Here is an 18,265-nt window from a genome sequence, read left to right as displayed (position 1 = left end):
ACTTAAATCGTACAGTGCTACGATATTTTGAAACATTGAATGCACGATGGGTCAAATCTAATCTTCCATTAAAAAATAAACATTTAATATAGAAATCTATGATACTTCTCGTTTGGGCATATGGTGCTCAAATCTGGGGTTACGACAAACCGACCCAAATAATAAGTATCAAATCATTCCAATCAATTTGCCTAAGCCAAATAATTTCTGCTCCTTGGTTCGTCAGCAACCACTCTCTTCATAAAGATCTAAATGAGACAGTCGAAAACCTAATCATAGCACACTATAAAAAATTCCACTCCAGATTATCCCTCCATTCCAATTCACTCGTTTTAAACCAGTACTATTTAACGCTTCCGAACGACCCTCCACGTCGTCTCAAAAGACACTGTTGTCATGATCTCCTGATCTAGGCACATAACCCAAATATACTTACAAAAAGGTCCTATCACTGAATGGCTTCCTTTATAACGTGATCCTGTTTGTTTTATGATGTTTTACAAATTTGCTTATTGTGCAAAAGACGCACAGATTGCAAATGTTATATTTTCTTAATAAAAAAAAAAAAATAATATGTTTTTACATACACCGTTAGATTTTAAGATAATTATAATAATTATACTAATTACAATTTCTGATAAGTTTTCCCTATGTTATCCATTCATTGTAACACTAACTTACCTGAAATAATTGATAATAATTGATTTGTTTACTATTACGTATATCGGAAAGGACATTGATGAATATTATTTCTCTTCCTTGTTTAAAGAATAATAAAAACATATTTTTGAACATTTATATTGATATTTTTATAAACTTTACTATATTGTTAATACAAAATTATACTGCATAATACATACTACAAATGCATAACATATACAAGTGTTTCCAACATATGGGTTGTGACCCAAAATTGGGCCATAAGATATTATTAACGGGTAGCTATTCTTAAACTAAAGGAAAGAAAAATATCTTATCAAAATATATATATATATATATATATATATGTCGTAGGCCAATTGAAAAATAAGTATTTTTGAAAAATTGCAATAGGGTAGCCCATTCGTGAACTACTTATTATTTTTCCAGGCTGCCTGCTGTTTTACAGATTTATTTCATACATAGTCACAGAAGTAGCCAACTTTAAGAACTACAATAATTGTATAGCAACAACAATTTTACTTATTTTATATAGGGGTAATTTATTATTTGTACAGAAGAAAAATGACAAAATATACTTATTATAACTCGTAAAGAGAATAAATATGTTACCTATTATGTAGTGTTATATTTATTTCGTAAAGAGTATCAATGGAGTACTTATAAAACCTATGAAAATCCTATCTAATATTAAAAAAAAAAAAAAAAAAAATCACAGAAAAAACGAAACTTATAATAAGAAATTAGTTATTATTGAAGTTATGTTTCAGTTAATATTCTAAAAGTAACTAACATACACAGCGCTAAACAAAAAAATAACACATTGAGTAACTCAAAATCCACGGGAAAAACCGTATTCGACGATAAGTAAAAATTTTATCAATTAAATGTAATATTTTTCGTGACATTTTACACATTTTTTTCGTGGTTTGTAATATCAAAATCGTAATTACAAACGGCCCTGTTTCCATTGTCCTACTCGATGCTCGATCATTACTCAAACGGAAAGTATGTTTATCTGGTTTCCATTGAAGACGGGAACCCGAGTATTTGGACAAATTTTCGAATTAACTCACAACCGTTTCTGACACCGTCACGAACATGTACTTCGTCGATCAAATCACACCGGAATTCGAGATGACCGAGGAAAGAAGAACGATCGCGAGCGACGGACCTTCGCGTTTGACGCCACCGCCACCGTTGGCCGTGTCCGATGTCACCGGCATGAACATCGAACGTCTTAGAGCAGTCGAAATTATGTGGGCGTGTACGAGCAGAGGTAGAGGGACGGACGCGTACGCCACTGCGATTGCCACGCTGACCATCGTACCCTCTTCGCCACCTGTCGATCTGCGCCCCGCGGCCATCGGATCCGACCATGGCCAGACGAGCACCGATTCTGTGGCCTCGGTTTACCGTCAACCGACCGTCGATTCGCGCCCCATGACTACCGAACCCGTCCGTAGCCAGTCACGCATCGACCGGTACGCGCGGCGTAGGAACGTTTCCGCTCGTCCGCCGAAGTCGCAAGAACAATCGACTGCCACTACCACTCGAGTACGTTCGCATTTGAATATTATTTCTTCAGATTTATTTATTTGTTTTGTTTTGTGTGTGTGTGTATGTGTGTGAGCGCAATGGCACCAAAGTTATACTTAACTCTACCAATTTTCTAAATATTGCGATAGGAGGGCCCATTGTGACTACATACCTAATACATATATATATATATATATGTATGTTCCGGAAGAATATTTTTCGGAATTATTACTCATATATTTTTTTTTTTTTTTTATAACACTGTGTATTCATTTGAAACATTATCAAAATTATTAAAACCGTGCGACTTCTATTTTCAAAATTAAATATTTACTCGCATGTACTAAGTAACGCGAACGCGTATGATCATGTAGTTTTCTATTCAACAATCATAACATATTTTTAATTGTTTTAAAAGTGATATGTGTGATAAAAATCGTTTCCAAAATGTTACAACAGTAGGTACAAACGGTAGTCACTTATAAGATTGTTTAGAAAAATGTACGAGTAATATACATCTGATTCAAATTGTAATTTAACATATATTATCCGACCACGAGGTGGCGACGCAGGAAAAGAACTGCCGCGATTGGGCGAACAGTTTACAGGAATGCGTGGAACGCGGACCCAAGGACATTGTACGCGTTAATATAATAATATTATTCTTACATCCCTAAGCGAAGTCGATTTCATTTCATTTGATTTTGGGTCTATTACACGAGCATCTGTGATTTTCATAGTTTTTCAACAGACTTTCAACGTTTTACGAATATGAAGAAAAATGTGTACAAAAAAAATTTATAGTATATGTATATAAAAAAAAAAAAATTATACATTTTGCTTTTCAATTTTGAATTAAATTTGTCCCGATTCCGACGTTGGTTCGTCTTCAATCATTTCCATGACCAGTGAAGAAAAAGAAGACGCTTTGTGGCGACCGTCGTCGGTAAATATTATACTTAACATTTTACAGAATAATGGATTAATATGATATTACTCGAATTATATTAGCATTGTTCTTTAAATGTCGATTTGTTCTAAAAGTATATATGGCTAGATACTTGCCGATAACTCACGGAATCTTCTCCGTGTCTGGATTTATTAATTTCTTTTTTTTTCTACTCTATAAGAGAATGTTAGAAAAAATGCATTAATTTTTTTCTTTTAATTTAATTTTTTTTTTCTTTTTTATAGTCATCGTGTTTCCAGAATTTCACAACCGCGGATATTATCGAGTACAAATCAGCTTGAACCAACATTCGTATTGGTACATGTTGTGATCATTGCGTACTCAAGTTTTGATAAACCACAGCTCATTCCACCGATAGTTATCGTTTTAATTATTATTATTAATTGTTAACAAAAATCTATACATCTATAATCTATAATATTTTATAAAATTTTAAGGAGTTTTCAAAGACCGCGCTAACTGAGGAAACTACTGAACGGATTTGGCTGAAATTTTTTACTGTTTTTTCAACACTCTGCTGAAGGTTTTAGTACCACTTTTGTCAGTAAAAAATAAATATAAAGTTCTTGATAAATTAAACAATTCTATACCTATATTACACACATTAAATATAAAATCAATCATGTTGTTACTATACTATTTATATTTTTTCAACGAGTTTAAATGCTATTAGTTGCATCGATTATAGTAATAACAACAATATAATTATTATTGTTATTTAGTTTATTATTTATTATTGAACACTGTACTAAAAACTTGATGTACAAATTAATATAAAATAAAATAAATGTTTACTACTGAAACTGAATATAAAAAAAAAATATAACCCTGAACGGCTAAACAATCGAGTGTTGTTCTTCTTTGCTACGCACACCGCTTCACGATCTTAAAGGTTATGCACTGACATCTGCACACTCCGTGGCACACTATGCCCATTATGAGCATAGTTTGTGCTTAGTTTGATAAAATATTCTTTTTGATTCTACTTATGAAAGTTTATTGGGTATGCTAATAGAGGTAAATTTCTGGTAAGTGGCTAATTAATTATCATGCCGCGAGTGCCAATATCACACATTGGCAAATGAACTGCAAATGCTATTCGAATGTATAACAAAAGGCAACAAGTAACACACTAGAACGTTCTCAAACACTTCCACAGCAGCAGCGTAATGATTTGAGTCTGAAATCAGCGTTAAATTATCGATCAGACATTGATTATATAAATATTACAACGCTTCAAACAGAACCAATGGCTAAATCATGTCCTAAGTGCCATGCAAAAAAAAATGGAAATATGAAACCCATGGACTTTGCTGCGCTGACGGTAGAGTTATTTTATACCAGTTCGAGGATTCTCCAGACCTAATTAAAAGTTTAATTGATTATTTTCATCCTCTATCAAAATATTTCTTTGATAATTCTAGACGGTATAATACTCTGTTTCAAATTACATCGTTTAGGGCAAACGAAATGGCTGAAGGGAATTTCATACCCACCTTTAAAATTCAAGTTCAAGTGCATCATTTAATAGGTAGTTTATTACCCAAAATTGGAATTAATGCTAAATGTTTACAAATATATTTTATGTCAGAATCGGATCAAATAAAATCAATATTACAAATAAAATCGTTGCAAAATAATATTATAGAAGCCGTCATTCTTACAGGACCAGAAAAAAGAAAAATTACATTTATTCCAAGAATTCCCATGATTCCATTTGAATTGCTGTTTTCTTTCAAACGGCTTCAATTCGCTGTAGGAGTTTCTTTTGCAATTACGATAAACAAAACTCAAGGTCAAACATTCAGATATGTTGACTCAGGTCTTCGAACAGAGTGTTTTTCACATGGACAATTATACGTGAGATTTTCTTGAACGGGGACCCGAATTATCTTATGATTTTAATTTCAATAGAAAATAAAACAAAAAACGTCATATAATCAGAAGTTTTATACAATTTTTTACCAACCATAAATTACTCAGCATTTCTTTTGTATCTGTATTCATTTTTAATAAAAATATATTTTTCATTAATACCACTAGAAACATTTCAATACATTTTCATTAACCATTTTTTATGATATTATATTGTACAATATACATTATATTATACAATATTATTAAACGATAGAATTTGAATAAAAAATTTTATACATCATCATCCGAAAGCAAATTAAACAATCAATCACGGGTGAAGCCATGACGGATCGGCTAATATTATTTAAAATTCAATCCTAAAATGCAGTCTTATCAGAAAAAATTGAATTCAAAAGAAATACTTTTTAAATCGATGTTAAAAAAATATTATTATAAACGCATGAATTATATAATAATATATTAAGATAAATGCTCCAAGCATTTAATCAGACATGAATTTTACAGTGGATGATGATTTACTAATTCGTGTAAAGACTTAGAGATTTTAATAATTAATACTTCAAAGTTAGAGTTAGCTCTATGGAGTATTACTATTAAAATATTAATGTTGTACTACTAACACTCAGGATCAACATAAACAAATATTTTAATTCATCATTATTTTGCTGAATATTTAACAATTTAGAGGGATAATAATAATATAATTGATGAAATGGTGTGAACAGACCAGTGAACAATTTGTTGACTAATAAAATGTATTCATAAATTTGTTTTCGACTATCTATTTTTGAAGTTCAGACTAGGTAATAATTTAAAGAAGCATATAAATGAATGTCATTGGTACTTCGATAAATATGAAAATATACGCTACGATGTTTTTTTATAAGTCTCAATAATTAGAAAGAAATATTTCATCAACAATGCCATAATATGTGTAAGCTGTATACAATTATTTAATTAGTTTTAATCATAAAAAGTATAAATAAAAATATAATGATGATAATAAAAATATTATTTAATCGACTGAGGAAGTTATAGAACATTTGTATAAGTACCTGTGCGACAATTGCGTTTATGCACACAGCAAAAATTATTTAGTCAGTGACAACGTCTTCACATGCAATGCTCATTCATAATAATAATAAATAAAATACGAAAAATGTATACATAAATAAATTCAAAAAATGCGTTTTAATGTTTTCCGAAAAATAATAAATGTATAATAAATAATGTTTGGAGTCGAGTGGAAAGCGGAAAATAAATCGTATGATACAATGGAACTATGAATTTATTGAATGATCATACTTTCAAGAATTTTTACAGGGTTTTTTGCTAATCATAAATTCAAAATAATATTCAAGTGAAATTTTCTAATTAAAAGTAACTCCGGTGTGAACTTTTGTATACAACAGTATACATGAAGCGTTTACTTATGATGAGATATGGATAAAAAATTTTCAGTATTTGGAAAATAAAAGTAAACTTCTTCTTTAAATAAAATATAACAAAATTTACTTCTAGTAATTCATTATACAAAATAAACTAAAGTTCAATCCAAAGTTAAACAGAAAATCTATATTCAGATATTGTGCAGAATACAGTTTACTATAGATGACCTATATTGTTTTACAAGAAATAAGTGTATAACATTTAAAAAAACATTAAGGAGTTTCGAGTGATGAAATTGAGTAGAAATTAATTATATTTCAATAAAACAATATACTATTACTACTATTATCAGTAGTTGGCAAAATTACTTTACTAATTAGAAATTGTTTGTAATTTATGTGTCGAAGACAATATAAATTTGATTAAAAAAATTTAGATATTTCAAAATTATTTTATCATTGTTGCATCTCAATAATGAGTTTTTGTCACTAAACTGTTCTCAAACAAATATTGTTTCCAAATCTACTTACTGTACTATAACTGCATATTTCTTAATTGGCTACTTACAAAAATTACATTGTTATTGGCATTTTTAAAAAATATTGTTTAAAATTATGTCCTTTTGGTCGAATGAATTTAACAAGAAATAAAAAAAAAATAAAATATAATATTTTATAAAGGTCCCCTCAAACTGTTGCGGAGGCGGTGGCAGTGGTGTTGCGGTGGCGTTAAATTTGTACATACGTATTGTAATGGAGGTCCGCACACTGCAGCGGTAATTACGCCGCAGTAAAATATCACCGCTGCAATATTTATAAAAAACCGCAACATGCTCGATTTTACCGCCATCGCTCAGCGATATTTTTAATTGACTTATCAAATATACGCTAATAGTAGCTATACTATCTAAGATACATGGTATATATTAGTCTAGACTTCGATTATTTCCTAGAAACTATTCAAGTTATGGTTTAATAAGCTATTTAACATAATTAAAAATAATTCATATAAAAATAACCAATACAAAATTATATATATAATGAATATGATATGTACAATAGTATAAGTACTTAATATAGTACCTACTAACGTACTATGTAGATAACTCGTCAATTTATCGATGACATAGGAATTAATTAACTAACTATACAATTATTGTATGTAATATTTAAATATATTATATTTGTACTGGATAAAAATTGCCACCGCCACCGCGGCATTGTGTGAGGACCTTAATGCAAATAAGACTTTTTAACGACTTTGAAGAAATTTATTTTTTGGCCACGAAGAAAATCAAAAAAAATTTTACCTCCAATTTTCAATCTTAAATATAAAAGTTTATAAACATAAATATGAAGTGGATTTTCGGAATTTTGTCGTTTTGTCATAATGTATTTATATTCATTTTAAATTACATTGCATTTTTTTTAAGTGATAAGTATCAAACATTTTATAATTTATTTTTATCAAACCAAAATTATTATATCGAAATTTAACGAAAAACAAATCTAAGAAAAACATAGACAATTATAAAAATAGTTTTTTAAAAAATAAAAATATTTTGAAAACCCAACGATTCATATAATTATTTTTATAATAAAAATAATAAATATTTGTAATTAATCGTGTTTTCATTTTCATTATTAGCATTCTCATTCAATCATTCAATCGACGGTGGAGACGATTTTATAAGATAACATAAATAGAGCTCTGAACGATCCATTTTTTTTAAAGATCAGATCGGACTGATACACTTTAACCAAAACCAAGAACATACCGGACCGATAAAATAAAAGATGAAATCAGACTAGACCAGACCGTATCATTTAAAATGTACTAGAAAGAACTGGACCGAAATTTAAAAATGAGACTGAATGTTATAAAATGATAATGAACCAGACTGTACCTTGAATTTATATTTTGTATAAAAACAATCTAGTGTTGCGTGCCGTCAAGTCAACCGTGAAGAGTAGATGTTTGAGGATATGTTATTAAATAATTTAAAGACTTTGAATATTTTACTGTTTATTAATGAATTATTCTGAGTCCAAAACACTTTATTGACATTTTTTCTAAGTACAAGATTTGACATTTAAAACTGGCATGAAGGTGCTTGCTCGGACTAGACTAAGACACATCTGAATAGTGGCCTATTCCTAACCTCCTTACATACTATGGATCTGTGAAATCAAAAAACCGTATAAAGTCAATCGGGATCCACCTCATTACCAAAAGTGCCAAGACTATGGCCATATTCGACGGTTTTTCGGTCACCGACCACGCTGCGTCAAATGCGGTGGTCATCATCTCACCTCCGAGTGCAGCAAAGACAAAAACTGTTCAGTCAGATGTGCCCTGTGTGGAGGTGATTATACGGCGAATTTCAAAGGATATTCTTTATTCAAAACTCATCGCAAACACCAATCCAGTATTCATTGCATTCCACAAAAACCCAAAACTTCATATCCTTCAAATTAAAATTCAAACCCTAACCCTGATTCTAAACCCACATCTTACCCTCATGACTTATCTGGTTCCGTAAACAATAATGTTTCCGTAGTTGAAACGTTGTTATCCAAATTCTTTCTGAATTTCACTTTAACCATTAACCCACTTATATGCTTTCTTATCATTGTAATAAATAAAACCATAGTCTCACCAAGGTCACGTCACACTCTTACATAACATTCATTTTCCATTCAGTATAATATATGAAATAGCTATTACTATTATTCAATATTTATTTATGATGTTTCATTATTATTAAATATGTAATATTGTACTTAATTAATTGTCGAGCTGAATAGTTTTACTACAGTTCTAAAAATAAAAATGAAGAAATTTAAATAATTAAAATAAGACAATAATTTAAAAAAATGAAACTATCATAATATTTGGAGTATTTTAAGTTTTTAAATATTAATAACTATTTGTCGGTTGGTTTGTTACCGATTGAAATCAGTGTTTGTCTGGATTACGAGGTGAGGAATATAGTATGGGTATTTAAATGACTAATATCGAAGAAAGAAGTTGTGAACTATATAACACGTGTAATAATAAATTTCATGATATATAATGTTATGATATATAATTACATATGTTAACATATTTTATATGTAATGATATATTACAATGTTGCTTGTGTAGGTACCCACCTAATACATTTATTAATTTTTTTATTTTTTTTATATGAAATTTACCATCTGTATTTAATGCCACAATAAGTAAATACGACCATATGACCATAAAGAAAATAAAAAAATTAATAAATACAATGTTTGTAATAATAATAATATGTAACGGGATTAGTTACCGCAATGGTTACCGATACGCCTGCACGTGTGGTCTCGGTCAACCAACGGCCATTCTGAGTATAACTCATTGCACTGATTCCAGTTTCCGGTACATGTATACACACTCGAGTCAACAAAATGGTAAAAAATGACCGAAAAAGAAAACAGCAATCCGCGTAAAAAATATATAAAAATAACTACAATATAGAGAAAAAAAAACCGTTAGACAAAAAAGAAAAGGATGACGGCGGCGAACATAACCTTTTTTTGACGCAACGACTACACACACGCGAGTACGCACTACACTTGTACGTACAAAGCTGTATGTCTTATCAAAACACGCATGGCCGACGTACGTTCCGTTGCGTATTCGGATCGTTACGTGTCGGAGCGGAGCATTGCGCGTGATTTATAAAACACAAGCAGTTTTCAAACCTGGCCGAACACTAAATATATTAATTTTAAAATACTATCTATAAATCGTATTCAATTTAATTTTAAGTTATATAACTCCAATTAAATTACTCTCAATAAGTTATGTATAATAATTGTATAGGTAGGTACCAATGCTCTGCGCGATTCGTTATTTTAAGGACCAGACCGGACTTCAAATTTTACCAGGGGACCGAAATCAGACCTGATCACTCTTAAATGTTAATCAAAGACCAAAATTGGACGGCTTCATATTATTTTTAGATCGGACCGGACCAGTAATTAAATAACATTTAATAAATTAGACCGTGGACCGGACTGTCGGTTTGATCTTAAAATATTTTGGACCGTTAATGGACCAGTCCACAAGCTTCAGTCTATACTAGCCCGTACCCTACCATTTGATGTGTTTAGTATTACACTAGACCGGACTACCCGGCTGTATAAATAAATATATACCTTAAGTTGTAGATATTTTTTGTTTTATTTGTTTACATAAAAAAATCTGTATTTAGATTTTAAGTACCATGATTGGGACCGGAGTGTGATCGGACAGGACTGAATTATATTTCTTTTTTTTTTGAAACCGGACCGGACTGAAAATAATGCATTTGATCTAAGGACTGGACCAAACTACTCCTAAAAAATTATTGAACCGAACAAAACCGACGATTCGATAATTTTTGTATATTAGGACCGTACTAAACCGGACTGATTATGATCAGACCATGCAGAGCACTAGTAGATGCTAACTTCTAGATTGTACGTACATTTTCTCATACGGATTGAGAATAAATAATTTAAAATAATTACTTACTTACCAAACAGAGATTTTCTTAATGATCTTAAATTTTTACTCGCGACATCAAGACGTAAAATTTTCAAAATAAAATATAAAATTGAATAATTATAAAATTGTCCACAATATATATTGTATACGTTTGGAAATTAATACAGATTTTAGATAAGCCAATTCAAAATCATTAACTCGAATTATATTTCTTAATCTATTTTCTATAATAATTAAGTCACCAAAAAAAAAAAAAAAAATAATACAAAAACGTGATAAAACATTTTGGTGTCCCAAAACATTTTCATTTGAGTTAAAATAACATATTATGATGTTGGATTTAATTTGACTATGCAATAGTATACGTAATATACGTAATATACGCATATACGTAAAATCATATTAAATTGCTGTTAAAAATTAAGACCATTATTATCTTATTGAACAAAGGGTGACGGATCAGATTGGATTGATTTTTTTTTTATTACGCGGTATACGCAAGCCGCTTGATGTTATCATAATAACAGGTAAGAAGATATTAATGATATAATGAAGTACGTTTCAAATACGATTCACGATTGTGTTTGTTGTGCATAAAAAGTTAAAACACGTGTGACGCACAACACTTGTTCACCGGCAGTGGCAAACTTTACTGGAAACCGTTTACGTATTAAGCGGTATAGTGATGAGCGATTTCACTACCGGACGTGGAACAACCGTAAAGCGTTTAAATCATTTTCCGAGTGCTCTCGTGGCAGCCGACATTTTGCCGTTATATCGTAGATTAGGGTTTCCGACTCAGTTTTTATTCCACGCCCTTCCTGTAGATTTTCAACAGTCCCATTTGAATTTCTGACTTATTAAAATTAAATTTACAAAGGTATAACTATAATTTCCTCTAATAATGTTCGAGCATTTTTATCGTAAAGAACGTCATTGTCGATATCATCAATATCCTAGTAGACAAATCATATTGTGATTGCACATTTGGCACGGGAAATTACAATACCCAGAAACTAATATTTGACTGGTAGGTATATATTAATATTTTTGTTTATCATATTTTTACACATATGCGTCGAGTTACAAAACTCGTCATTAATGCCGGCAATATATTATAAAATTTAAATTCCACCGGTACTTATTTTTGACCTGAAAACAAATAAACTCCTTTGAGAACACCAAATATACATATACTTTACAAAACCTCTATTAGATATTCAATCATTCACTTACATTATGAACATAATAATCTTAGAAATTCACAATCAAAATCACGCCAAAAATATTTAAACACCATTATTTCGGCATTCAAAGAAAACAATATTACCATTATGCAATTCGTCAAAGCTGCATCTAAACATTAACCAGCCAAATTTTAATTTTTAAATTATTGTATTTAATACACTAAATATATTATAATAAATCTATACCCAAATAAATGATGTAATCTTAATTAATCAGATTGGATTTGGATTAAAATTTTACCTAAATAATGTTACTTTTATTATAGGTAAAAAAACTTACCGGTGGAATTTACATTATTTTTTTCAGGTAAAAAAAAACATACTGGGCGAATTTAAATTTTTTTTCAGGTAAAAAAAACGTACCGGTGGAATTTACATGAAAAAAGGTCTAAAAAGGTAGCAATCGGTGGAATTTACATACACCCCAAAATGTGCATGACAAGAGCTCCTATATTGGGTTTGATAATCATGATGAATGATTTCGCGTTTGCTTTCTTATCGGAAGTAGTGTGCAGCAGAGACCAGTGCGCGCTAACTGCACAAAGGCGAAAATCGGTCCGCATTTCCGATGCACGACGACGATCTCCACGACATTCGTATTACACATGTATATGACATGAGTATATAATAAAAAACAACCATTGTACGAATTTGATATAAAATATGGATTTTAACTTTATTCAATTTCAATATAAATTTTGAAAACCATTACCAATCATTAGCGTTTTTGATATTCTAAAAAAATTTTAACGATTTTTATCGATATTCGAAATCGATGTTGAAATCGATTTCAAGCCCTGATTGAGAGGCTTAGGAGAAATGAATATTGATCAATATTTTAACCCAATATAATTGACTCAATTCTATTGATCAGATAGGATGCTTATGAATTCAACATTGAAATCTAAACCTAAATTTTGTAATAAAGATATTTAATTAAGTCATAAAATATCATTGTTTGTTTTTAAAAAGGAAAAAAGAAAAAAATGAACGACTGGACATGAATAATAATAATAATTATAATAAATAATAATTAGGTGAAAATTAAAAAAAAAATCTTTCACAAATTACATGCATTTTTTTTTTTTTAAATATTTTAAATTAAAGAAAATCAACCAAATTAATTAAAATATTCTACAATTTAACATATTTTTATTGAATACTTATTAAATACAATTTTCAACCTATAAATAATGAATTATATGGTTATTATATTATTAAAGCTAAGAAGAAAAAGAATGAGAAGAAGAAAACTATAAATTTACTCGATTGTTTTAAATAAATGTTTGCTGTATAAAAATTGATTATGATACATTTTTCTTTTTGAAAATATCTGGGTGGTTTATTATTTATTTTCTTTTCTTGAAAACAAGACAATCATTTCTAAATGTTCAAGACATTTTCAATTAAATTCTTAAATATATTTATTTTCACGATATTGAGGATTTCTGAACTACTTTTTTGTAGTTAATGTTGTATAATTCATACATTCTTGAGTATAATATAATGTATTTAATTTTTTTTTTTATTAAAAAATCATGTGGATACCTAGCATTGATAAAATAAAATACACAAATAATAACATAAAAAAGTATATAATATAAGTACATAAAAAATTAATAAACTTTAATTATATTTAATGATAAATTCTATTATTCAAAAGAAATTATTCTGAACACAAATGATTAGTCATAGTGAATCAGTGTTAAATTCATAAAGAAGTCACTTAGGAAAATGTTATTTTCATTGATATTATTCTATATTTATTAATTTTTTTAAGTAGATATAAGTTGATACATTTTTTTCCGTTATTATGTTTATGTTATAAGCAGGGTTACCATTATTTAGTTTTAGAAAAAATATAATGAGACTTTTCAAAACAAAGAAATCGATATCTTATATGTAGTGAACAAAAGACAGAAAAAAAAAAATTGTAACGTTAAAATGTACGATTAACTGCTGAAGTACGTGTTATGAGCAAAGACAGTATTATAATATTATTTACTACAGTATAATGAACGGTGATATTAATAATTTGAAAGACCGATTCAATCTACGCGCGGATTAAAATCCCTTTTGTTCTTACAACATTTAGATAAAAGGAATTTAAATAAGAGCTGCAATCACGTACTACATTGTTTGAATTATCACATAATAAGTAAGTCTGGATGAAGACCATAACTAGACCGAATAATGTGCATTTTGTTTTACCGGCGGATCAAATCACTACTTAAATGTCAATACGATACACACTATTGGCCAAGAAATGTTTGGAAATTTGAGACTTTCCTACAAGAACCCTGTGTTGATGTACATTTTATGTGATTTCAATACTGTTTTGTAAGTACCAAATCCTTTGAATTTCTGTAATTTCCTTTTCGAAATTTTTTATTCTTATATAATTATTAATCATTTAAATGGATAAGTTTTTATTAAAATGAAGGTCAAGCATAAATTAATGTACGTGTGTGTAACTGCAATCAATATTACACTCTTTAAATATGCATTACAATATTTGATGATAATATTTCATCAATAGTAACGCATTAAAGTTTTTTTTTTTTTTTTTAAGGCAATAGTTAATGTACGAGTTAGCTAAAATTCTACTTAATTCATCGTTTCTAGTATTATTATTGTTATACGTGATATGATTAATTTTTGTTCAAACATGAACTCACTCGTGACTTACAATATTACGTTGTATTACGTGACTTACTCGAAAATGTATGAATATACATTGTAATCGTATAATATAAAATGTATTGTTATTTTTATAATCAAAACATCTATAATCTATAAATAGTATAAAACAAAGTCTATATTATTTTAGATTTTTTGTAAAAAAAAAAGAAAATAGAAGACTGAATACTGTAATGTGTGTGTTGTGTTACAATAAAATAAGATTAGATTATTATTTTTATTTATTGAACTGAGTAAATTGTACTTATAAATAATTACTTCGTACAAAAATTATAAAGTCATATCTGAAAGACGTCATTCGAACATAGTAAGAAAGAGATGAAGAATTGTCAACGGAACGTGATGATCACCCTAGCTATTTAAAAATCAAAATTTTCATCGAAAGTGATAGTTAAAAAATGTATGTTAATATTTAGTCTGTGTTTCTTTATATCTAGTGCACGCAATGATCACAGCATCGACACACAAGGATATTCATCTATGTGGAATTTTTTTTTTTCACAGTGGTGTTATGATGGATACATAGATCTTATAAAAAGATTAAAAGAAGCAAATTTCAATTAATTGTAACAATAATTGTTAAAATTAAATAAAAAAATAAAAAATTCAAATTTCTTAATATTTATATATTTTACATATTTTTGATATATTTTTACTAAAATTAAGTTTTAAAAATTATCGATTGATTGAATAGAGAGTTATGTAAGAAATACAAAACATAAAAATTTGATAAAATCGGTGTTAACTTGAATCCGGGAAAAAAATTTGTGAGTTAGTGAAGTTACTTAACATGTTTGGTAGTACTTATATCAAATTGATTATGTATTAAATAAAATATTGATCAATACTCTAGACAGTATATGGGTCACTGGTTCAATTATTGTTGATCTATGTTGAGTGTTAAGACGGAGGTGTTGTTGAAAAGTAGATTAACTCTTCCATAGGGTAGACATTTATAAAAAAAACAAACTAATATTCATCCGTGCTTACCTTGTCAATCAAATATAATCTGTATTGCGGTGTAAATATTTTTGTAAAAATATAAGTGATTATATATAATAGTGTATGACAATGTTATACTCGATTACTATCATATTAATAATATTATTATATTATTATTATTTTTTGAACTCATCAAATAAAATAATATACATGAACCTTTTTCAGTTCATATAAATAACAATACTTATAAGTTATGAAATTATATTGGTATTTTTAGTGTGCATTAGAATCATGATAAAAAAAAAAAAAAAAAATTTTATCTATAATAAAATTAAAGCTTGATGAAGTACAAAATGTCATATGCCCTTCATATTTTTAATTCTTCCATTTTCTTCAAATTATGTAAATTTAAATAAATAATTGCATAATTTGTTGTATAAATATTTATTATATCGTATCTTTACTAATTTTCAGTATCTCTTGTATATATTGGATTATTTCTATCGTTTAAACATTGCATGTGCTTATAAGAAAAGGCGTAGGGAAAGTGGCGCTTCCACCGCCCGATGCATCTTAAAAATGCATCGCAATAGCCCTACCCTGACTTTAATTGGTTGGGGTAGTCTGGTCCTCCAGGTTGGGGGTTTCTCGTAGGGCTAACCACCCTACAGTGTTAAAATAACCTGGTTACGAAACAACTACAAAATATGCCTCGGATGGAAAATGTGGAGCTTAAGGATTTTACAACTGGAACCTGGAACGTACGAACATTATATAAACCTGGAAATCTGACGACAGCGATATTGGAACTTGAACGATATCGGCTGGACATTATTGCGATTCAAGAAGTAAGGTGGACGGGAGAAGGAAGCTTAAAAACTGGAAATTGGACGGTATTCCATAGTGGTGGTGATGAACATCAGGGTGGGGTTGGTTTCATTGTGAATGACAAAATATTACATAGAGTTAAGAAGTTTAAGGCAGTGAATGACAGAATTTGTCATATGGAGCTGGAGTGCCGATGGTTTAATGTGATATTAATTAACGGGTACGCCCCAACTGAAGACAAAGAAGATGAAATCAAAGATATTTTTTACGAAAATTTGGAAAATGAGTACGACCGGATACCGACCAACAAGGTAAAAATCTTATTGGGAGATTTTAACGCAAAAATAGGGCAGGAGGTAGAGTATAGACCAACAATTGGGAAGGAGAGCCTGCATAGAACATCAAATGATAATGGCACAAGATTAGTTAATTTTGCTACAACCAGAAATATGATAATAAGTAGCACCACATTCCCACATAAGGATATACACAAGGAAACCTGGGTATCACCATCAGGACAAATAAAAAACCAAATAGACCATGTTGTAGTGGACAGACGTTTCAAGAGATGCGTCATGGATGTCCGGAGCATGAGAGGTAGCAGCGCAATGTCCGATCATTTTATAGTAAGAGCAAAAATCAAGCTACGTCTGTCAGTTGAATGGAGAAAAAAGAACGTCTTTATCAAAAGGTTTAACATAGAAGACCTAAAAAACCAAGAAATCAATATACAGTACAAGAACAAACTAAAAGAGACCTTGAATCTGACGGAGAATTCAAATAACGTAGACAATAACGTAGATAATCTATGGAATGAGATCGAAAACTCGATTAAAACGGTGGCCACAGAAGTCCTAGGATTTGAAGAAAGAAGAAGGGGGAAAAAATGGTTTGATGAACAATGTAAAAAAGCGAATAATGAAAGAGATATTGCCCGAATAAAAATGCTAAAAGACCCAAGTGAGGAAAATAAGAGAGTTCTATCGGCTAGACAAAGGGAAACTAAACAATTGTTTAGAAAAAAGAAAAGAGCATGGGAAAATTCTAGACTTGAAATAATAGAAAACAGCTATAAAAACAATGTAAGACTTTTTTTTGAAAAGGCGAATGAAATTAAGAATGGATTTAAGACAAAAGCAACAATTATAAAGGATGAAGAAGGATTACTAATAACGGATAAAAAAAGGCTGCAAACGAGTTCAGGAACATGTTTGAAACAATGCTGAATCAACCTACTCGAGTAGAAGTGGAAGAAAACCTCAACACGGTTGAACAGAGATTAGACGAACCCACGTTAGAAGAAGTAGAAAGGGCAGTAAATATGTTGAAAAATAGGAAAGCACCAGGGGAAGACACAATTGTTACAGAACTACTGAAAGAAGGAGGAAAAGAACTAATGACACGACTGAAACGACTAGTAGATAATATATGGAAACAAGAAGAAATACCAGTAACATGGCACATGTCAGTTCTATGCCCGGTTCACAAGAAAGGAGACGCTATGGTTTGCCAGAATTACAGAGGAATATCCTTACTAAACACTTGTTACAAATTAGTTTCGAACATCATACTGAACCGTATCAAACCATACACAAGG

At 29.7% G+C, this 18,265-nt stretch overlaps 1 protein-coding gene across 1 annotated transcript; it reads left to right on the top strand.

Annotated features, from left to right (window-relative positions):
- The first annotated feature begins 16,547 nt into the window (after positions 1 to 16,547).
- Positions 16,548 to 17,817, top strand: LOC112694464 (craniofacial development protein 2-like). The gene is made up of 2 exons (XM_025569927.1): positions 16,548 to 17,680; positions 17,772 to 17,817. Exons 1-2 carry the CDS (start codon positions 16,548 to 16,550, stop codon positions 17,815 to 17,817), a joined length of 1,179 nt encoding a protein of 392 aa, XP_025425712.1.
- The last annotated feature ends 448 nt before the right edge of the window (positions 17,818 to 18,265 follow it).

This window comes from Sipha flava, unplaced genomic scaffold (genome assembly GCF_003268045.1).
Source record: "Sipha flava isolate LNK unplaced genomic scaffold, YSA_version1 130_pilon_pilon, whole genome shotgun sequence".
In the NCBI taxonomy this organism is placed as follows: domain Eukaryota; kingdom Metazoa; phylum Arthropoda; class Insecta; order Hemiptera; family Aphididae; genus Sipha; species Sipha flava.
This window is presented reverse-complemented; position numbering and strand designations above follow the sequence as displayed.

What these genes read in the sequence shown, in the direction of transcription:
- LOC112694464 (XM_025569927.1), top strand. Translation starts at nt 16,548, where the DNA reads ATGCCTCGGATGGAAAATGTGGAGCTTAAGGATTTTACAACTGGAACC. An exon ending in CAAAGGGAAACTAAACAATT is followed by an intron (nt 17,681 to 17,771) that starts GTTTAGAAAAAA and finishes TTTTTTGAAAAG; the next exon opens with GCGAATGAAATTAAGAATGG.